General features: G+C 43.9%; 1 protein-coding gene and 2 long non-coding RNA genes across 18 annotated transcripts in view; 2 read left to right on the top strand and 1 right to left on the bottom strand.

Moving 5' to 3' along the window:
• LOC129631274 (zinc finger protein OZF-like) overlaps window positions 1-24,978 on the top strand; it is a 59,992-nt gene that overhangs the window by 10,336 nt on the left and 24,678 nt on the right. For 8 of the 14 annotated variants that reach the window (XR_008703952.1, XR_008703953.1, XM_055552176.1 and 5 more), the window contains exon 1: window positions 22,102-22,221. Coding sequence is in view for 1 of the 14 variants with exons in the window: in XM_055552182.1 (XP_055408157.1) it covers window positions 2,560-2,595 (36 nt within the window). In the remaining 13 variants the exon portion in view is untranslated. The other 6 variants (XM_055552182.1, XM_055552179.1, XM_055552180.1 and 3 more) reach the window with 6 other exon arrangements.
• On the top strand, window positions 13,480-19,993 carry LOC129631288 (uncharacterized). 2 transcript variants are annotated; one of them, XR_008703975.1, is made up of 3 exons: window positions 13,480-14,004; window positions 18,565-18,634; window positions 19,852-19,993. It is a non-coding gene; the product is annotated as an uncharacterized LOC129631288 (long non-coding RNA). The 2 variants fall into 2 exon arrangements; XR_008703976.1 differs by lacking the exon at window positions 19,852-19,993 and adding an exon at window positions 19,247-19,455.
• Window positions 20,121-23,353, bottom strand: LOC129631286 (uncharacterized). Of its 2 annotated transcripts, XR_008703973.1 has the most exons (4): window positions 23,281-23,353; window positions 22,638-22,820; window positions 21,212-21,308; window positions 20,121-20,341 (listed from the first exon to the last, which is right to left on the bottom strand). It is a non-coding gene; the product is annotated as an uncharacterized LOC129631286 (long non-coding RNA). The 2 variants fall into 2 exon arrangements; XR_008703972.1 differs by lacking the exon at window positions 23,281-23,353 and having other exon boundaries at window positions 22,638-23,025.

Here is a 24,978-nt window from a genome sequence, read left to right as displayed (position 1 = left end):
TGTGGGAGAGGAGAAGTGGTTGAAGAATTGACAGACTGTTACTTCATGGTACCTTTTCAAGGAACTTTAAACATGTTCTTAGTGATGGCTTTCCTTTTTGCTTTCTCCTTTGTTTACATTTAATTCTTTTTTTAGCTTGGCATTTGTAAACAACTATTGACATCTGAAAAGATTTGGTGGTCTCTTGAAATTAGTTCATGTTATCCTTTTGTAAATATGCTGTCTTGTCAATTGGTTTTTATTGTTTTCCACTTTCCACCAGAGTTTTTCAATGAAAAAAATTTTAATAAGCTGATTAACTTTGGTTTGTTTCCCATTTATTTGAAGCTCATTTCCTGTGTTCTCTTTACGTTATATCTTGGAAACATTTTTTTTGGTAACTAGTAAATAGTTATAAACTATTATGGTAAGTACTTAGCAAGGATGTCAGTCATCTTTTTTCTTGAAACAGAACCAGATTTAACCAGTTAGTATGATGGTCCATTTCCCTCTCTTTCATGTGGTCTGGTGACTAGTGAGCTATGAGTTAATCTGATGATGCTTCCTCAGGTCCAGAAGCTGAGCAAAAGTGACTCCTGAAATGATTGGCCAAATTGGGTGTGTGACTGTGTGTGGCAGTTTTTCTTGGAGGGAGTTCCCACTTGTTATTAGAATTTGAAATGAATCCCAGTTTTCCACAATGCAAAGGACAACTGTAGGATGGAGGTGGGAGCATAGGCTCAGAGTCAGAGAGACTTATGAGCTGTCTTCTGTGAATTAAGGTCAATGTGAAGGGAGGCCTCCCACCTCCACTGGCTTCCCTGTGTCCTCAGGGAAGCATCTTGACTCCTCAGGTGGCTCCACAGCCCTTTGTCATCCTCAGGTCGCTGCCAGGGTCTCCAGCCTCATCCTGGGAGCTGACCCCGTCCTATGGTCAGTCTGTTCTGGTCACATTTACTTAGTCCTTGTTCATAGACACCAAAACCTTCTCTGTCTCTGATCTTAGGTTTTTCTCCTACCTTTGGTCATTAAATTGTGACCGTGGCTCGCTCTCTCTCTCTGTTCCTTCAGCTCTAGGCTAGCGAGGTCTCCGCATCTCCTTCTGATATTCGCTGTTAAGTTAGCCATATTTACTGCCTCTGTATCACCCTCATCAGACATGCCTTTCTCCTTTAATTATTTGGGGTGGTTCCTGTTTTCCCTTCATGGAGGGTGCACCGTGTTCCTGTTCTTCCCAGGATGCTTTCAGCATTTCACTCTCGGGGTGAGGACTAGGACTGTGCGATGGGCACTAGGACTGTAGGCTCGGCACACACTTCTTGTTCTAGCTCCACCTTACTGCAGCAGGAGTCAAAATAAAGTCTTCCCTGAATTTCTCCTTTGGTCTCTTAACTAATGCAGTTGATTAAAAAGCCCAGGTTCCAGGTCAGTAACATACATACAAGCGCACACACACATATATAATGACGTATTGTGCACCCATAAAAATGATGATTTTTGTCACTTGGGACAATTGGGTGAATGTAGAAAACATTGTGTTAAGTGAATTAAGACAGACAGGAAAAGCCTGATTCTGTATGTGCTTCCACTATGTGGAATGTGAAAAAGTGAAAATCACTAGTAGCAGACAGGTGGATGGTGGTTATCTGGGGCTGGGAGGTTGGGAAGAAGGGGAGATGTTGGTCAAAAGGTACAGATTTGAGCTGTAAAATGAATGCATCCTGGGGAGGTGTGTGCAGCATGCTGACCGAAGTTAATCCTGTGTTACTGGAAATTTGACAGGAGAATAAATCGTCAGTGTTGTCACCACACGCAAAGCACGGGAATTTGGAGGTGATGGATGTGCTGGTTAGTGATCTGTGATAAATATTTCAAAGTGTATACATGTGTCACATGGTCACAACATGCATGGAATATATACACAACGCCTTCTTGATAGGCCGTTCTATGTCAGTAAAGCTGGTAAAGAAGAAAGTGGCATGTAGGCTGGACTTGAATCCTTGAGTGGTGTTCAACCCAGGCTTCACATGAGATCATGAAGCATTTTGCCTGGGCATGTTTTGTCCCCTTCCCCCATCAGACACACTCCTCAGGTTCTCGTGTGGGGCCTCGCCCCAGGAATGTGCACAGGCTGCAGATGATTTCGATCTACATTGAGCCCAGGACTCTTAGCCTCCACTTCTGAGACTGAGATCAGGCCCTGGGGGAGGGGAGAGCGCTCTGCTCTGAGTGGGGCTGGACCAGGGCCTGCTGTGTGGTCTGAGGGGATTGTGGGGTCAGCAGAGGTGCCCCCTGCTGCTGTGTACATGAGGCCTCACCAGGAGGGGAGTGTGATCCAAGGGAAAGCGTGGGAAAGTCCTGTGTTGGACTCTGTGTGGGAGTTGCCTGTCCTGAGTCCCTCATGAGACAGTGGGCACAGAGGACTGTCTGTTCCTCATGGTGAGGGCTTCCCTGTGTGTGGGGTTGGAGCTCAGGAAGGGAGTGTGTTGACTCTAAGCATTAAGCACCAGGTTTTCCACCTTTTTTGATACGCCTTGAAGATTCGTGTTACCTGAGGGTGAAGCCCAGAAGAAGAAGAAGATGAAAGAAAACAAGTCAGGCATGGCTCTTTCTCAGGTAAGGTCATATTCTCAGTTGATTCGCAATCTGTCCCTTCTGAAATACCTGTCTTTGGACTGGCTAATCTTCTCTGACTGCATACAGGTTTCTCAAGACGCAAGTCAGGTAGTCTGGTATTCCCATCTCCTTCAGAATTTTCCACAGTTTATTGTGATCCACACAGTCAAAGGCTTTATTTGGCATAGTCAATAAAGCAGAAATAGATGTTTTTCTGAAACTCTTCTTGCTTTTTCCATGATCCAGAGGATGTTGGCAATTTGATCTCTGGTTCCTCTGCCTTTTCTAAAACCAGCTTGAACATCTGGAAGTTCACGGTTCACGTATTGCTGAAGCCTAGCTTGGAGAATTTTGAGCATTACTTTACTAGCGTGTGAGATGAGTGCAATTGTGCGGTAGTTTGAGCATTCTTTGGCATTACCATTCTTTGGGATTGGAATGAAAACGGACCTTTTCCAGTCCTGTGGCCACTGCTGAGTTTTCCAAATTTGCTGGCATGTTGAGTGCAGAACTTTCACAGCATCATCTTTCAGGATTTGAAATAGCTCAACTGGAATTCCATCACCTCCACTAGCTTTGTTCGTAGTGATGCTTTCTAAGGCCCACTTGACTTCACATTCCAGGATGTCTGGCTCTAGGTGAGTGATCACACTATCGTGATTATCTGGGTCGTGAAGATCTTTTTTGTATAGTTCTTGTGTGTATTCTTGCCACCTCTTCTTAATATCTTCTGCTTCTGTCAGATCCATACGATTTCTGTCCTTTATCGAGCCCATCTTTGCATGAAATGTTCCCTTGGTATCTCTAATTTTCTTGAAGAGATCTCTAGTCTTTCCCATTCTATTGTTTTCCTCTATTTCTTTGTATTGATGGCTGATGAACGATTTCTTATCTCTTCTTGCTATTCTTTGGGACTCTGCATTCAGATGCTTATGTCTTTCCTTTTCTCCTTTGCTTTTCGCTTCTCTCCTTTTCACAGCTATTTGTAAGGCCTCCCCAGACAGCCGTTTTGCTTTTTTGCATTTCTTTTCCATGGGGATGGTGTTGATCCCTGTCTCCTGTAGAATGTCATGAACCTCAGTCCATAGTTCATCAGGCACTCTATCTATCAGATCTAGTCCCTTAAATCTATTTCTCACTTCCACTGTATAATCATAAGGAATTTGATTTAGGTCGTACCTGAACGGTCTAGTGGTTTTCCCTACTTTCTTAAATTTAAATCTGAATTTGGCAATAAGGAGTTCATGATCTTAGCCACAGTCAGCTCCTGGTCTTGTTTTTGCTGACTGTATAAAGCTTCTCCATCTTTGGCTGCAAAGAATATAATCAGTCTGATTTCAGTGTTGACCATCTGGTGATGTCCATGTGTAGAGTCTTCTCTTGTATTGTTGGAAGAAGGTGTTTGCTGTGACCAGTGTGTTCTCTTGGCAGAACTCTGTTAGGCTTTGCCCTGCTTCATTCTGTACTCCAAGGCCAAATTTGCCTGTTACTCCAGGTGTTTCTTGACTTCCTACTTTTGCATTCCAGTCCCCTATAATGAAAAGAACATCTTTTTTGGGTGTTAGTTCAACCAGGCTTCAGCAATATGTGAACCATGAACTTCCTGATGTTCAAGCTGGTTTTAGTAAAGGCAGAAGAACCAGAGATCAAATTGCCAACATCTGCTGGATCATAGAAAAAGCAAGAGAGTTCCAGAAAAACATCTATTTCTGCTTTATTGACTATGCCAAAGCCTTTGACTGTGTGGATCACACTAAAATGTGGAAAATTCTGAAAGAGATGGGAATACCAGACCACCTGATCTGCCTCTTGAGAAATTTGTATGCAGGTCAAGAAGCAACAGTTAGAACTGGACATGGAACAACAGACTGGTTCCAAATAGGAAAAGGAGTTCGTCAAGGCTGTATATTGTCACCCTGTTTATTTAACTTATATGCAGAGTACATCATGAGAAACACTGGACTGGAAGAAACACAAACTGGAATGAAGATTGCCAGGAGAAATATCAATAACCTCAGATATGCAGATGACACCACCCTTATGGCAGAAAGTGAAGAGGAACTCAAAAGCCTCTTGATGAAAATGAAAGTGGAGAGTGAAAAAGTTGGCTTAAAGCTCAACATTCAGAAAACGAAGATCATGGCATCCGGTCCCACCACTTCATGGGTAATAGATAGGGAAACAGTGGAAACAGTGTCAGACTTTATTTTTCTGGCCTCCAAAATCACTGCAGATGGTGACTGCAGCCATGAAATTAAAAGATGCTTACTCCTTGGAAGGAAAGTTATGACCAACCTAGATAGCATATTCAAAAGCAGAGACATTACTTTGCCAACAAAGGTTCCTCTATTCAAGGCTGTGGTTTTTCCTGTGGTCATGTATGGATGTGAGAGTTGGACTGTGAAAAAGGCTGAGCGCTGAAGAGTTGATGCTTTTGAACTGTGGTGTTGGAGAAGCCTCCTTAGAGTCCCTTGGACTGCAAGGAGATCCAACCAGTCCATTCTGAAGGAGATCAGCCCTGGGATTTCTTTGGAAGGAATGATGCTAAAGCTGAAACTGCAGTACTTTGGCCACCTCATGTGAAGAGTTGACTCATTAGAAAAGACTCTGATGCTGGGAGGAATTGGGGGCAGGAGGAGAAGGGGACAACAGAGGATGAGATGGCTGGATGGCATCACTGACTCAATGGACGTGAGTCTCAGTGAACTCTGGGAGTTGGTGATGGACAGGGAGACCTGGCGTGCTGCGATTCATGGGATTGCAAAGAGTCAGACGCGACTGAGCGACTGATCTGATCTGATCTGATCTGATCTAAAAGGTCTTATAGGTCTTCATAGAACCGTTCAGCTTCTTCAGTGTTACTATTTGAGGCATAGACTTGGATTACTGTGATATTGAATGGTTTGCCTTGGAAACGAACAGAGATCATTCTGTCATTTTTGAGATTGCATCCAAGTACTGCATTTCGGACTCTTGTTGACCATGATGGCTACTCCATTTCATCTGAGATTCCTGCCCACAGTAGTAGATATAATGGTCATCTGAGTTAAATTCACCCATTCCAGTCCATTTTAGTTCTCTGATTCCTAGAATGTCGACGTTCACTCTTGTCATCTCTTGTTTGACCACTTCCAATTTGCCTTGATTCATGGACCTGACATTCCAGGTTCCTATGCAATATTGCTCTTTACAGCATCAGACCTTGCTTCTATTACCAGTCACATCCACAACTGGGTGTTGTTTTTGCTTTGGCTCCATCCCTTCATTCTTTCTGGAGTTATTTCTCCACTTATCTCCAGTAGCATATTGGGCACCTACCGACCTGTGGAGTTCCTCTTTCAGTATCCTATCATTTTGCCATTTCATACTGTTCATAGGGTTCTCAAGGCAAGAATACTGAAGTGGTTTGCCATTCCCTTCTCCAGTGGACCACCTTCTGTCAGACCTCTCCACCATGACCCGCCCATCTTGGGTTGCCCCACGGGCATGGCTTAGTTTCATTGAGTTAGACAAGGCTGTGGTCCTAGTGTGATTAGATTGACTAGTTTCTGTGAGTAAGGTTTCAGTGTGTCTGCCCTCTGATGCCCTGTTGCAAAACCTACTGTCTTACTTGGGTTTCTCTTACTTTGGACGTGGGATATCTCTTCACGGCTGCTCCAGCAAAGCACAGCTGTTGCTCCTACCTTGGACGAGGGGTATCTCCTCACTGCCGCTCCTCCTGACCTTGAGCGTGGAATAGCTCCTCTAGGCCCTCCTGCGCCTGCGCAGCCACTGTTCCTTGGACATGGGGTTGCCCCTCCCGGCCATCGCTGGCCTTGGATGCTGGAAAGACCTTTATTTGCAAACAAAGCCATTCACTTCATCAGATCCTTCATACTGGAGAAAAACCATATAAATGTGATATGTGTGGCCATAGATATACTCGAAAGTCACGACTTGCAATTCATCACGGAGTTCATACTGGAGAGAACCCTTATAAATGAGATGTATGTGGCTGTGATGTGACTGGAAAGAGACAACAGAGAATTCATCGGAGAATTCATAGTGAAGTGAAATCTTACAAATGTAACAGCTGTGGCAAACGTTTTTTTGCACTGTCATCCTTAAATAAACATCAGGCAGCTCAAACAGATGAGAAAGCATGTAAATGTAATTTGTGTGGCAAAATGTTCAGTTCCAGGTGTTATTTAGCAGTTCATCAGAGAACTCATACTGGAGAGAAACCATATAAATGTGATGTGTGTGGCTGTGGCTATACTCGAAAGTCACAACTTGGAATTCATCAGAAAGTTCATACTGGAGAGAAGCCATATAAATGTGATGTATGTGGCTGTGACTTTACCGGATGGAGACAACTTAGAAATCATCAGAGAATTCATACTGAAGTGAAATCTTACAAGTGTAACAGCTGTGGCAAACTTTTTTTTGCACTGTCATCATTAAATAAACATTAGGCAGTTCAATCAAATAAGAAAGCATGTAAATGTAATTTGTGTGCAAAATGTTCAGTTCTAAGTGTTGTCTAGCAGTTCATCAGAGAACTCATACTGGAGAGAAACCATATAAATGTGATGTGTGTGGAAAGGCCTTTACTCACAAAGAAAGCTGTGCACTTCATCAGATCCTTCATACTGGAGAGAAACGATATAAATGGGATGTATGTGGCCATGGCTATACTCGAAAGTCACAACTTGAAATTCATCAGAGAGTTCATACTGGAGAGAACCCATATAAATGTGATGTGTGTGGAAAGGCCTTTACTCGCAAAGAAAGCTGTATACTTCATCAGATCCTTCATACTGGAGAGAAACCATAAAAATGTGATGTATGTGGCCATGGCTGTATTCGAAAGTCAAAGCTTGGAATTCATCAGAGAATTCATACTGGAGAGAATTTGTATAAATGTGATGTATGTGGCTGTGGCTTAACCGGAAACAGACAACTTGGAATTCATTGGAGAATTCATACTGAAGTGAAACCTTTCAAATGTAACAGCTGTGACAAAAGTTTTTTCACTCGGGCGTCCTTAAAAATACATGAAGTAGTTCATACATGGAGAAGGCACAGACACCGCATTCCAGTACTCTTACCTGGAAAATCCCATGGACGAAGGAGTCTAGTAGGCTGCAGTTCATGGGGTCGCTAAGAGTCATGTCATTTTCCCTTTTCCCTTTTATGCATTGGGGAAGGAAGTGGCAACCCACTCCAGTGTTCTTGCCTGGAGAATCCCAGGGATGGAGGAGCCTGGTGGGCTGCCATCTGTGGGGTCGCACAGAGTCAGACATGACTGAAGCGACTTAGAAGCAGCAGTTCATACAGATGAGAAAGCACATAAATGTACTTTATGTGTCAAAGTCTTCAGTTCCAGGTGTTACCTTGCAGTTCATCAGAGAACTCATACTGGAGAGAAACTATATAAATGTGACATGTGTGGACAGGCGTTTACTCGAAAAGAAAATCATGCAGTTCATCAGATCCTTCATACTGGAGAGAAACCATATAAATGTGATGTATGTGGCTGTGTCTATACTTGAAGCACGCAACTTGCAGTTCATCATAGGGTTCATACTGGAGAGAAACACTATAAATGTGATGTATGTGGCAAGGCCTTTAGAGTAAATGGCAGCCTTACATCTCATCAGAAAATTCATTGCTGAGAGAAACCATATAAATGTGATGTATGTGGCAAGGCCTTTAGAGTAAACAGAACCCCTACATTGCATCAGAAAATACATACTGGAGAGAAACCATATAAATGCGATGTATGTGGCAAGGCCTTTAGAGTAAATGGAACCCTTACATCGCATCAGAAAATTCATACTGGAGAGAAACCATATAAATATGTTGCATGTGGTAAGGCCTTTACTATAAATGGAAGCCTTGCAACTCATTGGAAAATTCATTCTGGAGGGAAACCATATAAATGTGATATATGTGGCAAGGCCTTTAGTTTAAATGGAAGCCTCATATATCAGAAAATTCATTCAGACGAGAAACCATACAAATGTGATGTATGTGGCAAGGCCTTTAGAGTAAAAGGAAGCCTTACATCTCATCAGAAAATTCATACTGGATAGAAAGCATATAAATGTGATGTATGTGGCAAGGTCTTTAGTTTCAATTCAGCCCTTGCATTTCATCAAAGAATTCATATTGCAGAGAAACATTACAAATTAGCAATGGTGACAGAGGTTTTAGTGCACAGTCATTCTTATCTCTCTATCAGGCAGTTCATACAAGAGAAAAGCATAGAAATGTATCTATGGGGCAGAGTCTTCAATTACAGCTGTTACTTTGCTGTTCATTGGAGAACTAATATTTGAGAGAAACCATATAAATGTGATGTATGTGGCAAGGCCTTTAGTCAAACTGCAAACCTTGCAATTCATCGGGGAATTCATATTGGAGAGAAAGCATATGAATGTGTTGTCTGTGGCAAGGCCTTTAGTCATATTGGTAAGCTTGCAGTTTATCCAAAATTCATACTGGAGAGAAACCATATAAATGTTTGTGGCTGATGCTTTACTTGATGTGCACAACTTGGGATTCATCTGGAGATGAATTCATACTGGAGAGAAAACACATAAATATGATCTCAATGTCAAGGCTTGTAATCTAAATGCAAACCTTACGGTTCATCAGAAAATTCATGTTGGAGAGAAACCTTACAATTGAAACAATGGTGACAAACGTTTTAATGGACAGTCAGTCTTACTTAGCTCACCATCAGGCTGTTCGTACAGGAGAGAAAGCATAGAAATGTGATGTATGTGCTTTACTTGAAATGACCATCATAAGAAGTATCAGATAATTCATAGTGGAGAAAACTGTTACAAATGGAAGAATTGTGAGAAACATTTTAGTGCAAATGTAATGAGTATGGCAAAGCCTTTAATCTTAGTTCAGGCCTTATAATTCATCAGAGAATTCATACTCTATTGAAAGCATAAAAATGAACATGGCAAAGTTTCTAGTTCACGTTCAGCCACAACTGACCATTCGGCCGTTCATACAGGAGAGAAGCCACATAAATGGGATTTATATGACAAAGCCTGCAGTCACAAGGAATGACTTTGCAGATCATCTGAGAGTCAGTAGTGCAGTGAAAACTTACAAATGTAGTGAATGAAGTAAAGTATATGAAGTTTTAGGCCTTCAGGAAAGTCAAACTGGAGGAAAACTGCATGAATGTGGTAGATGTGGTAAAGTTTTGATTTTTGTATTCAGACCTAACTGATCCTCAGGTAATTAATGTGAATTGAAATCTTATGCACGTAGTGCATGTGGTAAGTCTTTTGGAAGGTGTTCAGTTTTTTACAAAACATGAGAAAATACCTACTGGCAAGAATCCGTACATTCAGAGCACAATCAATCCCTCCACTGGAGGAAATCATATGTCTGTGGCCAGGATTTCAGTAATGGGCTGATCATTCCCTTCATCAGGAAAATTCATTATTCCTTCAGGTGCCATTCAGGCCTAAAGATATCAGGCGATGCATACTCGAGAGACCTTCCAAATGTTATCAGTGTGGCCAGGCCTTTTGTTTTACACCTTAAGCTTCTTGAGAATATTCACACTAGATAAAAACTGTATCAATGTAATAATAAATGTGTCAGGGTTTTTAGGCAACAGTCTGAAGTCAGGTTTCAGTAAAGAACTAATTTTGTACAGAACGCTGACAAGTGACATGAGTATGTAAACCTTAACTTGGGATCACATCTCACCATTCATCAGTTTATCCATACTAGAGAGAACCTTACCAGTGTAGAATATGTGGCAAGGCTTTTAGGTACTCTCTGTATCTCGGTTTTCACCAAATATTTTATACTTGGAAATGCAAATTTTATGGCAGTTGTGATAATTATTGCTCACTCTTTAGGTATCTAAGAACATATACCCTGGAGATAAACCACTAATACAATATTTGTGGAAAGCTATTTTGAAGAAACTTGAGTCAAAAGAACCAGAAAAATATGTGTGTGTATCTGTTTTATCATTGATAGCTGCCATTTCTGTTGTACCGTTGTTTTCTTCAGAATGTATCATAAGTCTTGTGCTCTAATAAAATTTGTGTAATTTTCCCCATAACCCTGAATGGATCCTGTTTCTTCCAACAACACAGTTTTCGCCATCTCAGTACTTCATAACAGAAACTAGCAACACACCAAAGGCTCTCAAGGTTGAAAGAATGTAGAAGAATTTCTTTTCATGATTAAATCAAACAATAGCCAATTTTGGGATTATAGTCTAATAATTTTCACTTGAGTTATTCTTTCCACACTCTGAACATAACAGTGCAGTTATATTTCCTGAGTCCTCTTGTGCTAAAATGAAACTAATGGCATGTGCCTAATTTACATGAAGTGAAAATAGGAATAATAACTGTGCAAAAATTAGGAAATAAAAAACTTTGGCAATAAGGTTAAAAGTGAGCTGGGAGCATTCTGAAATATTTTTTTATTATTCACTTGTTATTGGTCATATAGTTGTGGCTCATGGGATATCTACAAAACATGTAGGAATTTCCCAGACCAGGGATTTGTCCCATGTTTCCTCCTTGGCAGGCAGATTCCTTACCACTGAGCACCAGGGAAGATTCGGAAATACTTTACAATCCACACTATATGATGGGAATTTTTTTTGTTAACTAGAAATTTCATATATTCAGTTCCCAACATGTTGGTTCTTGTTACTTTGCAGTCACTGAAAAAAGAAGGTGGAATCACACCCAAAGTTTGGTTTGGATGTTGAGACAGATGAAGCCATACGCTGAAGTCTTATGAAAATGTTTAACTGCTGAAGCTTTCTAGTTGAATCATGGTAGACTTCCAAGTTGTTCAGTTTAGTCACTCAGTAGTGTCCGACTCTTTCCGACCCCATGGACTGCAGCATGCCAGGCTTCCCTGTCCATCATCAACTCTTGGAGCTTGTCAAACTCATGGCCATCAAGTCGGTGGTGCCATCCAACCTCTCATCCTCTGACATCCCCTCCTCCTCCTGCCTTCGATCGTTCCCAGCATCAGAGTCTCTTCAAATGAGTCAGTTCTTCTCATCAGGTAGCCACAGTATTGGAGTTTCAGCTTCAGCATCAATCCTTCCAATGAATATTCAGGTCTGATTTCCTTTAGAATGGACTCTTTGGATCTCCTTGCATTCCAAGGGACTCACAAGAGTCTTCTTCAACACCACAGTTCAAAAGCATGAATTCTTTGGTACTCAGTGTTCTTTATAGTCCAAATCTCACATCCATACATGACTACTGGAAAAACCATAGCTTTGACTAGACAGATCTTTGTTGGCAAAGAAATGTCTCTGCTTTTTAATGTGCTGTTTAGGCTAGTCATAACTTTTCTTCTAGGAAGCAAGCGTCTTTTAATTTCATGGCTGCAGTCACCATCTGCAGTGATGTTGGAGACCAGGAAAATAAAGTCTGCCACTGTTTGCAATGTTTCCCCATCTATTTGCCATGAAGTGATGGGACCAGATGCCATGATCTTAGTTTTCAGAATGTTGAGTTTAAGCCAACTTTTTCACTCTCCTCTTTCACTTTCATCAAAAGGCTCTTCAGTTCTTCGCTTTCTGACATAAGGCTGGTGTCATCTGCATATCTGAGATTATTGACATTTCTCCTGGCAATCGGAGAAGGCAATGGCAATGCACTCAAGTACTCTTGGCTCGAAAATCCCATGGACAGAGGAGCCTGGTAGGCTGCAGTCCATGGGGTTGCTAAGAGCCGGACACGACTGAGTGACTTCACTTTCACTTTTCATTTTCACACATTGGAAAAGGAAATGGCTATCCACTCCAGTGTTCTTGCCTGGAGAATCCCAGGGACGGTGGAGCCTGGTGGGCTGCCATCTGTGGGGTCACACAGAGTCAGACAGGACTGAAGCAACTTAGCAGCAGCAGCAGCTCCTGGCAATCTTGATTCCAGCTTGTGCTTCATGCAGTCCAGCATTTCTCATGATGTAGTCTTCATATAAGTTAAGTAAGCAGGGTGATAAAATACAGTCTTCGTGTACTCCTTTCCCTATTTGCAACCAGTCTGGTGTTCCATATCCAGTTCTAACTGTTGCTTCCTGACCTGCATACAGCTGTCTCAAGAGGCAGGTCAGGTGGTCTGGTATTCCCATCTCTTGAAGAATTTTCCTGAGATTGTTGTGATCCACGCAATCAAAGGCTTTGGCATAGTCAATAAAGCAGAAGTAGATAGTTTTCTGGAACTCTTTTGCTTTTACAATGATCCAACAGTTTGGTTCAGTCGCTCAGTCATGTCCGACTCTTTGTGACCCCATGAACCGCAGCTTGCAAGGCCTCCCTTTCCATCACCAACTCCCGGAGTCTACCCAAACTCATGTCTATGAGTCGGTGATGCCATCCAACCATCTCATCCTCTGTGGTCCCCTTCTCCTCCTGTGCTCAATCTTTCCCAGCATCAGGGTCTTTTCAAATGAGTCAGCTCTCCGCATCAGATGGCCCAAGTATTGGGAGTTTCAGCTTCAATATCAGTCCTTCCAATGAACACCCAGTACTGAACTCCTCGCAGTCCAAGGGACTGTCAAAATTCTTCTCTATCCCCACAATCCAAAAGCACCAATTCTTTGCTCTTCTTTGTTTTTGGACCTACTCTCACATCTGTATCTGCTACTGGAAAAACAATAGCTTTGACATTAGGGACCCTCGTTTGCAAAGTGATGCCTTTGCTTTAAAATACACTGTCTACTTTTATGATACCTTCCCTCTCAAGGAGCAGGCCGTCTTTTCATTTACTGACTGCAGTGAGACCCCGGCCGCCTCACCATCCCACTGGCCTCACGCAGGCCTGATTTCTCTCCAGCCCGCGCCCCGCCTCCAGGCCGCTACGGCTTTTCACTGCGCGTGCGCACAGCGTCACACACCCGTAATCGGAGAGTAGAGAGCGGAGGTCTCAGCCAAAATTGAGTTTCTGTCTTTCCTTTTAAATTTTCTTCTGGTTGTTAGCTTTCCTCTGTAATGTGAGTTGAGGGTCGCTACTGAACCTAAATTCCCGCGGCCGTCCCACCACCCCAAGCAAATTCAGATGTCCCTGTGTGGCGAAGAGGCGCCTCCATTTTGCTTTCAACTCGCTCTGAAACGGATGCCTGCGTTTGGTCTGAGACGCTTCGTTTCCCACCTCTTTCCTGCTTAAAACCAATTTCTGAGTTCAGTGACCCCTCTACCCTTCCTGCACCACGTGAAATTCTTTTGGACGATGTGGGTTTATTCGCTCGGCTGTCCCCAGGCTCGCCCTCTCGACCCCTGGAGGCCGCGCCGGCCCCCGCTACCGGAGAGGCCGGGTTCTTTCCCCGGTCCTGGGATTCTGGAGAGCCCGTCCCGCTCATGAGCCCCACGCGCTCCCAGCCGTTCAGTCATCGCGTCTCATCAGGCCGGTAATTCTGCCCCTCAGTCATTCCTTAGCGCGTTACCTCGACTCCGTGTGGGGGGAGGTGGCCTGGGCCAGCCATGTGACACCTATGGTTCTGTGTCCCAAATACAACCCGCTGGAATGTGTCTCTTGCGGGTGGGTGCTTCTTAATCAGTCGCCATCCCTGCAAATAGGAGGCCAGGAGGGTTAGGAGGAGCAGAGAGAGCGACTCCGAGAGAATTAGAAATTGAAAAAAACATGATGGAGAAACGATGGCAGCAAAGCGGATTGGTGAGGAACTTGGGAAGAGATAGCAACATGATACAGCATAAGCCTTGAAGGTAACGGTGGGTAAAGGAGAGAAGCTTAGAGAACAGCAGGGTCTCCGTTTAGTTAAAGATGTGCAACATAGGGAGGTAGTGTTGAGTCTGCTGCTGCTACTGCTAAGTCGCGTCAGTCATGTCTGACTCTCTGCGACCCCATAGATGGCAGCCCACCAGGCTCCTCTGTCCCTGGGATTCTCCAGGCAAGAATACTGGAGTGGGTTGCCATTTCCTTCTACAATGCATGAAAGTGAAAGTGAAGTCGCTCAGTCTTGTCCGACCCTTAGCGACCCCATGGACTGTAGCCTACCAGGCTCCTCCGTCCATGGGATTCTCCAGGCAAGAGTACTGGAGTGGTTCGCCATTGCCTTCTCCAGGTGTTGAGTCTAGGGATGCTATCTAATCATCTTATCCTCTGCCGCCCTCTTCTATAGCCTTCAAGGGAGAAGGGCTGTAAATCAGCGTTCCCAAAGAGGGCAACAGTGGAGAGGCAGTTCACACAGAGACCCCGCAAAGGGGATACAAGATTTGGAACCTTGACCTACAGACAATATCCTGCTGGCAGAGAAAGGGGACTACTAGTGAATGGAATCAGCGATGCACTTTATATTCCTGGGCTCCAAAATCACTGCAGACGGTGACTGCAGCCATGAAACTAAAAGACACTTGCTCCTTGAAAGAAAAGCTATGACCAACCTAGACAGCATATTAAAACGTAGAGATATTAATTTGCAGATGAAGGTTTATATAGTCAAAGCTATGATTTTTCCAGTAGTTATGTATGGATGTGAGAGTTGGACTGTGAAGAAAGCTGAGCACCAAAGAACTGATGCTTTTGAAGTCTGGTGTTGGAGAAGACTCTTGAGAGTCCCTTGGACTGCAAGGAGATAAAACCACTTAATCCTAATGGAAATCAGTCCTGAATATTCATTTGAAGAATTGATGCTGAAGCTGAAGCTCCAATACTTTAGCCAGTTGTTGCAAAGAGCTGACTCTTTAGAAAAGACCCTGATGCTGGGAAAGACTGAAGGCGGGAGGAGAAGGGGATGACAGAGGATGCGATGGTTGGATGGCATCACCGAGTTGGGGTGCATGTGAGTTTGAGCAGACTGTGGAAGTTGGTGAAGTGAAGCCGCTCAGAAGTATCCGACTCTTTGTGACCCCACGGACTGTAGCCTACCAGGCTTCTCCATCCATGGGATTTTCCAAGCAAGGGTACTGGAGTGGGTTGCCATTTCTTTCTCCAGGGGATCTTCCTGACCCAGGAATCGAACCTGGGTCTCCTGCATTGCAGGCAGACGCTTAACCCTCTGAGCCACCAGGGAAGCCCAGGGAGTTAATGATGGACAGGGAAGTCTGGCATGCTGCAGTCTATGGGGTCGCAAAGAGTCCGACACGACTGAGCAATTGAACTGAACTGAATGATTCGAGGAGCTGAGAAAGAAATTGAGCTGAACTGAAGCATTGCACTTGGAGGTACCAGAGAGTTCGGAGAAAGGGAGGGCAGAGATGGAGAAAGAAAGGCAGAAATACAGGGAGATTTTGGATTATCAGGGAGGTTGGAGAGTAAGCATCTTTATGGGGAACAAATGGCAGAGAGAGGCAGGATGGGAGTCAGGGAAGAAGTAGAGAGGAGGACAGGCACAGCCGGAGGGCAGAGGGGAAGAGGAAGGGAGACAGATAAAGAAATAGGGAAACAGATAAACCAAATGAGGTGGAAACAACTAGTGTGCAGGTGGGGGAGGGGACTAGATCCAGACGAGTGCTGAATTGGTTGGATAAAGAATTAAGACGTGATACATTGATTTTTTTAGCTTTACAGTCTAATAAATTTATATCTTCCTTTAAATTATACAGAGGAGGATGAGAATTTCTAAACTTTCTGTAAGGCTTGTGGGTGTTATCATTATTTGTATTGAAAGATAACATCCATGTGCAGAGTCTGTTGAGGTGGGGGCTAAGGCAGTGACTTGACTCTCAGAGGTGGGTCACCCACTTCCCTTTTCCTGGTGTGGAGTAGAGGTTGTGGGAGAGGAGAAGTGGTCTTAGAATTGACAGACTCTGTTACTACATGGTACCTTTTCAAGGAACTTTAAACATGCTCTTAGTGATGGTTTTCCTTTTTGCTTTCTCCTTTGTTTACATTTAATTCTTTTTGTAGCTTGGGTTAACAGTTAGTTCATTTGGTACCTACTTTCTTTTCAACAACTATTTGCTTCTGATAAGATTTCATGGTCTCCTATAATTAGTTCAAGTCATTCTTTTCTAAATATATGCTATATTAACAGTTTTTTTTTTTTCACTTTGCACCAGAATTATTCAAGGAAAAAATTTTAATAAGCTGATTAACTTTAGGTTTGTTTCATGTTTATTTGAGGCCCTTTTGCTGTCTTCTCTTTATGTTATATTTTGGAAATGTTTTTTGGTAACTAATAAATAGTTATAGACTATTTTGATGAGCACTTAGTAAGGATGTCAGTGATAATTTTTATTGAATCAAGACCTAATTTCAGCAGGCAGTATGATGGTCCATTTTCCTCTCTTTTATGTGGTCTGGTGACTAGTGAGCTATGAGTTGATCTGATGATGTTTCCTCAAGTCCAGAAGGTGAGCAGCAGTGACCCCTGAAATGATGGCCAAAATGGGTGTGTGACTGTGTGTGGCAGTTCTTGGAGGGAGTTGCCGCTTGTCCTTAGAATTTGAAATACATCAGTTTTCCACAATGCAACAAGGACAACAGTAGGATGGAGGCAGGAACATAGGCTCAGAGTCAGAGAGACAATCGTGAGCCGCCTTCTGTGAATAGAGGTCAATATGAAGTGGTGCCTCCCACCTCCACTGGCTTCCCCGTGTCCTCAGGGCAGCATCCTGACTCCTCAGGTGGCTCTACAGCCCTTTGTCACCCTCAGGTCTCTGCCAGTGTCTCCAGCCTCATCGTGGAAGCTGACCCTGTTTTCATGGTCTGTCTGTCCTGGTCACATTCACTTAATCCTTGTTCATAGACAACAAAACCTTCTCTGTCTCAGATTTTAGTTTTTTTCTTCTACCCTTGGTCATTACATCACCGTGGCTCTTGCTCTTTATGTTCCTTCAGGTCTAGGCCAGAGAGGTCTCCCCATTTCCTTCTGATATTTGCTGTCACATTAACCAGATTTACTGCTTCTATATCACATTCATCAGAGATGCCCTTCTTCCTTAATTATTTGTAATCTTTCCTCTTTTCCCTTCACTGAAGGATGCCCCATATTCCTCTTCCTCGCAGCATGCTTGCAGCATCTCACTCTGGGGGTGAGGACTGGGAATGTGGGTTCGGCTGAAGAATTCTCAGAGGAGACAGAGGAGATAGGGTAGGTGATGATGGTTGCTATATCTGTTCTAGACATTTCAAGTCTAATTGATCCTTACCCCATGTGTTCACTTAATTACTCAATAAAAAACAGATGTGAGGAATCCTGAAAAGCCTGATAGATCTAGTGTCTTGAAGTGCCACCTTGTTTTAGTCTGCTGTGTCTACTCACTGCAGCCCCCAGGTCTTCCAACCTCTGTCCATCCAGGGACCGTTTGCCATCTTGGACAGCAGCTTTGCTTTCTAGCAGTTCATCTACTCAGAGCAGGGGATGCTGAGTTTACTACTGTGGCTAGAGCGGCCAGAAGATATGGAAGTTAAATGCATATGAAGGAGACATCTCCCCATCCAACAACGGCACACCCCCTTAATGACCTGAAGTATCTGGCAGTGAGCTGTGAGCACGGAGAAGAGGAGCCAGTGAGATGGGACCTTTCTCTTGTGACTTCTTTACCAACCATCCCTCATTCGCCATTGCTGCCAGGTTTTCCCAAGAGGACCAGGTTCTTGGTCTCCATTCTGAATGCTCAGTGTTCTTGGATTTACAGCTTGGGTGTGTTTCTGTTGTGATGCCCACGCCCAGTAGTCTCTGCTCTTTAGCCCTCTTGTTCAGCTGTACTGGAGAAGAGGCAGTGAAAAGGGTTTCAGGTCAGCTGAGGTGCCCCCTGCTGCTGTGTACATGAGGTCTCACCAGGAGGGTAGTGTGATGCCAGGGAAAGTGTGGGAAAGTGCCTGTGTTGGATTCTGTGCCAGAGTTGACTGTCCTGTGTCCCTCCTGAGACAGCGCGTGACAGAGAACTGTCTGTTCCACATGGTGAGGTCCTCCCTGTGTGTGTGGTTGGGACACAGGAAGGGGCTGTGTTGACTCTAAGCATTAAACAGCATGTTTTCCACTTTCTTGACACCCCCTCTGAAGCTTCCTGTTGCCCCAGGATGCCCAGAAGAGGAGGAAGAGGAAAAAACAGTCAGGAATGGCTATTTCTCAGGTAAGAAGTATTTCTTACTGTATTTTCAGTTGATTCTCAGTCTGTCCTTCCTGAAATACCCGTCTTTGGACTCGCTAATCTTGTCTGACTCTGGAGTATCCTGTCTCACACCTTTACATGCACACTCAACCAGACACCTTCCGTCAGGGTCTGTCGTCCTCACTTAGATCCCATCTCCCCATGACCCTGTGACCTGGACCCTGTGAGGAGGCTCCCCTGGGCACCACCCTGGGCAGGGCTTCACACCCACGGGTTGGAGACAGGGTCTCAGTGCTGTTGGGCAGCAAGGATTGCTAGGGCCCATCTGGATGTGCTGTCTGCTCTCTGTCAACCAGGGTAAGGAAGCTGCAGGTGGATGTCAGGTATTAACATGCACAGTATGTTGTAAAATATGGATAGAGACCACTAAGGGGAAATCAGTTCTGACTTTGTGTAGTACATTTAAAAGTAATTGAGCCTCCTTGAAAATCTTAAGGATTTGGGAATGGAATGGAAAATTCAGAAAGGGACTTCGGGGCTAGGGTATGTTTCATTATACCATCTAATTGAAACTATGAAATAAACATTTTTTGTTTTTGTTTTTTTACTTTATTTTCTGGCCACATGATGCAGCTAGTGGAGTCTTAGTTCCCTGAGTAGGAATTGCACCTGAAACCCTGCAATAAAATATGAGTACTTAACCACTTGACCTCCAGGAAATTCCCCAACTTTCCTAATTTCAATGCAATATTTTGTTCATGGAATAAAAAGATAAACTTTGGCTTTGTTAATAACTGAATACCTAACATTAAGGATTAAATCATATCACTGTGTTTTAAATATTTTTATTGGCTGTACTGGCTCTTCATTGCTGCAGTGGCTTTTATCTAGTTCTGTGTGGTGGCCACTCTCTAGTTGCAGTGTGTGGGCATTGTTGGGGCTTCTCTTTTCTTGCAGCATAGGCTCTAGAGGAGGCTGGCTTCAGTGGTTTCACCTTCTGGGCTCTAGAGCCTGGCTCAGAAATTGAGGCTCATGGGTTTAGTTACCCTTGGCATATGGGATCGTACCGGAGCAGTGATCAAAGCCATGTCTCTTGCACTGACCAATGGATCCTTTACCACTTTGCTACCAGGGAAGCCCTCATATTATTTTTAAATATAGGTATTTTATAGAGATTGTAGTTAAAGTCTTTTGTATGTTACTTTATGCTTACACTACTTTTTATTTTTTTGAACTAGTATAAAATAATGTTGAGGACTCCTCCTAGTACAGTGGAGAAGAATGTGCCTGCCAATGTAGGGTGCACGGTTCCACCCCAGGTCCAGGAAGATCCCTCAAAGCAACTAAGCCCATGCGGCACAACTACTGAGCCTGTGCTCTAGAGCCCGGGACCATCACTCCTGAAGCCTGCACACTCCAGAGCCTGTGCTCCAAAACAAGAGAAGGCGCTGCAGTGAGAAGCCCGTGCACTGCAGCCTCAACTGGAGAAAACCCACTCATAGCAACGTTCTGTGTGGCAAGGGCTTTAATCAAACTGCAAAGTTTGCAGTTCATCAGAGATATCATACTGGGGAGAAACCATGTAAATGTGTGTGTGGAAGGACTTCAGTCAAACTTCAAGCTGTGCAGTTCATGGAAGAATTCATACTGGAGAGAAACCTGACAAACGTAACAATTGTGACAAACGTTTTATTGCACAGTCATCCTTAACTCCGCATCAGGCAGTTCCTATAGGAGAGAAAGCATAGAAATGTAATTTGGTGGAGGAGTCTTCAGTTCCAGCTCTTACTTTGCATTTCATCAGAGAATTCATACCAGAGAGAAACCATGTAAATGTGATATCTGTTGCAAGGGTTTTAGTCATATTGGAAAACTTGTAGTTTATTGAGGAAGTCATACTGGAGAGAAAGCATATAAATGAGATCTCAGCGGCAAGTCCTTTAATCTAAATGCAAACCTTGCAGTTCATTGTAGAATTCATACTGGGGAGAAACCTTAGAAAGGTAACAATTGTGCCAAACATATTAGTGAACAGTCAGCTTTAACTCACTGCCATGCAGTTCATATAGGAGAGAAAGCGTAGAGATGTGATGTATATGGGCAGTGTTATATTTGAAGTGACCATGTAGAAATCATAGATAATTCATAGTGGAGAAAAATGTTAAGAATGGAACAATTGTGAGACATTTAGTGCAAATGTAATGAGTATGGCAGAGCCTTTTATCTGAGTTCAGGCCTTATAATTCATCAGAGAATTCATACTGTATAGAAAGCATTCAAATTTGGCAGAGCTTCTAGTGCTTGCTCAGCCTTAACTGACCGTTAGGCGGTTCCTAGAGGAGAGAAACCACATAAATGTAATTTATGTGACAAACCCTTCAGTCACAAGGAATGACTTTGCAGATCATCTGAGAATCCATATGGCAATGAAAACTTACAAGTGTAGTAAATGCAGTTAAGTATATCTACTTTTTGACTCTCAGAAAAGTCAAACTGGAGGAAAACCACATGAAATGTGCTAGGTGTGGCAAAGCTTTGATTCTGTGTTCAGATGTAACTAACCATCAGATAATTAATTAGAATTGAAGTCTTACTCACCTAGTGCCTGTGTTATGTGTTTCGGAAGCCATTTGGTTTTTACAAAATTCATGCTGGTGAGAAGCCATACATTTAGAGCGCAGTCAATCCCTCCAGTCTAGATTGGAGGGAATCATAAATATAATGTGTGTGGTCAGAGCTTCAGTAATAGGCTGATCATTCCCACCATCAGATTATTCATAATATAGAGAGACTTTACAAGTGTACGAGGGTGGCAAATCCTTCAGTTGGCATTCAGGCCTGAAAAGACATCAGGTGATCCATACTGCAGAGACCATACGAATGCAATCAATGTGGCCAGGCTTTTCAGGTGTTTACACCTTCGGCTTCTTGAGAATATTCCCTAGGTAGAAGCTATATCACTGAAATGAGTGCATCAGGGGTTTTAGACAACAGTCTGAAGTCAGGATTCAGTAAAGAACTCATTCTGGAGAGAAAGCGTACATGTGACATGAGTGTGTAGAACCTTTACCTCAGGGTCACACCTTACCAACCATCAGATGATCCATCCTAGCGAGAACCTTGCTAGTGTACAGAATGTGGCAAGGCCTTCAGGTACTGCTTCAAACTCATGGTTCACCAAACACTTTATACTTAGAAATGCAACGACTATGATAGCTTTCAAAATTGCGTTTCACTCTTTAGGTATTCTGGAATTATATATGCCTTTTCCATACAATGTCTGGGTTTATCATAACTTTCCTTGCAAGGAGCAGACCTGTTTTAATATTCCGGCTACAGTCACCTTCAGAGGTGATTGCAGTAATGAATTGTTTCTCCCCGCCGCCCCGCCCCGCCCACTGCGCCCGGAGGCCCGGCCCCCCCATGCCCCGAAGCTGCTCCTAACACTTCCGCTGTCCCCACGCGTCTTCTGCTTCGCTCAATGCCCCGCCCCCCGGCGACCAGGTTCGGCTGAGTCCCCGCCCCCAGGCCGCTCCGCCCTTTCAAGGCGCGTGCGGGCAGCGTCCCACAAACCAGGAAGCGGAGCGCGGCGAGTGGCGGTCTCTCAGGTCAGCGTGAGTTTCTCTCTTTCTAATTAAACCTGCGGCCTGCTGCCTCCTTTCCTCGGTACCACGAGCCTCAGGTTCGCTAGTGACTCTCAATCCCCGCGCCCGTCCCACCATCCCCAGCAAGTTCAGACGTCTTGGTGAGCAGCAAAGGAGCGCCTCCATTTTGCTTTAAAGTCGCTTCCAGCTTTTGGTCCACAGCGACGCTTCGTTTCGCAGCTCTTGCCTGCTTCAAACCATTTACTGACCTCACTGACCCCTCTGCCCTTCCTACACCGCATACGGTGGGTTTATTAGCTCCGCGGTCCCCAGCCTCGTCCTCTCGGCCCCTGGCCGCCCCGACCACCCCGCTCCCCGGTTCTGGGATTTTGGAGAGCCGGCCCCGCTGCTGAGACCGCTTCCCTCCCAGTCCCTCTCACCTCAAGTCTCCTCAGGCCGGCCCTTCCGCCCCGCAGGCCATGCCTTCATAGTGACGTTGCCCTGTCCCGTGTCGGGGAGGTGACCTGCGCCAGTCACGTGACACCCGAGGTTCTTCCGTTCCAAATTCCACCCGTTGCGATTTGGCTTTTGCGGGAACCGGGCTTCTTATTCAGTCGCCATCCCTGCATATTTGGAGGCCGGGGGGTTAGAAGCAGCAGAGACAGCGACTCCTAGAGAAATATTGAATTGAGAAAAGGATGACGGATAAGCGATGGCAATGAAGAGTATTGGTGAGGGACTTGTGAAGAGACAACAGCATGAAAAAGAATCGGCCTTGAAGGTAGCGGTTAGGGAAAAAGTTTAGAGAAAAGCAGAATTTCCTGAGAATTAAAGGTGAGCAAGATAGGGAGGTAGTGGTGTTCATTCCGAGTCTTTACGACCCCTCTATTTCTCAGAGTTTGCTCAGATTCATGTCTGTTGAGTCCAGGGATGGTATCTAACCATCTCATCCTCTGTCGCCCCCTTGTATAGCCTTCAAGGGAGAGGGGCTGTAAATCACAGGTCCCAAAGAGGGCAACAGTGGAGAGGCAGTTCACACAGAGAGCCCGCAAAGGGGACACAAGAGTTGGGATCTTGGCTTACAGAGCAATATCCTGCTGAGAGACAAAGGGGACTCCTAGTGATTGGAGAAGGAAATGGCAACCCACTCCAATGTTCCTGCCTGGAGAATCCCAGGGACGGCGGTGCCTGGTGGGCTGCCGTCTAGGGGGTCACACAGAGTCGGACACGACTGAAGCGACTTAGCAGTGATTGGAGGAGCTGAGAAAAGGAAGCTGAGAGGAAGCATAGCCGCTTGGGGGTGCCAGGGGAGGAAGGGAGGGCAGAGATTCTTGGAGATTTAGGATCATCAAGGAGGTTGGATTAAAAGCATTTTACAGGGAACAGATGGCAGAGAGAGGCCGGATGGGAGTCAGGGAAGAAGTAGAGAGGAGGACAGGCACAGCAGGAGCGCAGAGGGGAAGAGAAAGGGAGACGGAGAAAAAAGTAGGGAAACATAAACTAAATAAAGTGGAAACAAGTAGTGTGCAGGTTTGGGAGCGGATTAGATCTAGATGAGTGCTGAATTGATTTGATCAGGATTTTTAAGTCGTGATACATTGATTTTTGGCTTTAGAATCTACTAAGTTTAAAACTTTCTTTTTTAAATTATACAGATGAAAATGAGAATTGCAAAACTTCTGTCTTTAAGGCTTGTGCGTGTTGTAATTTTCTGTATTAAAAGATAACATCCACGTGCAGAAGCTATAGAGGTGGGGGTTGCGGCAATGACTTGACTCTCTTAGAGGTGAGTCACCCCCTTCCCTTTTCCTGGTGCAGAGTAGAGGTTATGGAGAGAGGTGGGGCAAGAACTGACTCTCTTACTACATGATGCCTTTTCCAGGCACAGTAAAAATATTCTTTGTGATGGTTTTACTTTTTGCTTTCTCCTTTCTGATGATGAAATTTCATTATTTTGTATCTTGGATTAGTTCATTGAATTAGTTCATTGAATAGTTCATTGAATACCCATCTTCTTATAAACAATCATTCATTTGTGAAATAAGATTTGGTGGACTCCTATAACTAATTCATGTCATTCTTTTCTAAATACTCTATATTCTGAAAAATTTTTTAAACTTTACACTGGAATTCTTCAATGAAAAAAATTTTAATAAGCTGATTCACTTTAGGTTTGTTTCACATTTATTAGAGGCCCATTTGCTGTTTCTTGTTTATGTTTTATTTTGAAAACATTTTTTGGTAACAAATAGTTATAGACCATTTTGATAAATGTTTGGTAAGGGTGTCAGTGATCTTTTATATTAAGAGTCACAACCTAATTTAAGCAGTTAGTCTGATACTCCATTTTCCTCTCTTTTATGTGATCTAGTAACTAGTGAGCTATGATTTGGTCTGATGATGCTTCCTCAGGTCCAGAAGCTGAGCAACACTGACCCCTGAAATGATTGGCCAAATTGGGTGTGTGACTGTGTGTGTGGCAGTTCTGCTTGTAAGGAGAGCCCACGTGTTATTAGAATTTGAAATAGGTCCCAGTCTTCCAAAATGAAAAGACAACAGTAGGGTGGAGGTGGGAACATAGCCTCAGAGCCTGAGAGGAAATCATGAGCCATCTTCTGTGAATAAAGCTCAGTCTGTAGGGAGGCCTCCCACCTCTTGCCAGGGTCTCCAGCCTCATGGTCAGTCTGTCTTGGTCGCATTCATTTAGCCCTTGTTCATAAACACCAAAACCTTCTCTGTCTTGGATCTTAGTTTCTACTCCTACCTTTGGTCATTATATCA

Source organism: Bubalus kerabau, chromosome 17 (assembly GCF_029407905.1).
Source record: "Bubalus kerabau isolate K-KA32 ecotype Philippines breed swamp buffalo chromosome 17, PCC_UOA_SB_1v2, whole genome shotgun sequence".
NCBI lineage: Eukaryota > Metazoa > Chordata > Mammalia > Artiodactyla > Bovidae > Bubalus > Bubalus kerabau.
Note: the sequence above shows the minus strand (reverse complement) of the source record. Positions and strands in the feature narration are given on the sequence as shown.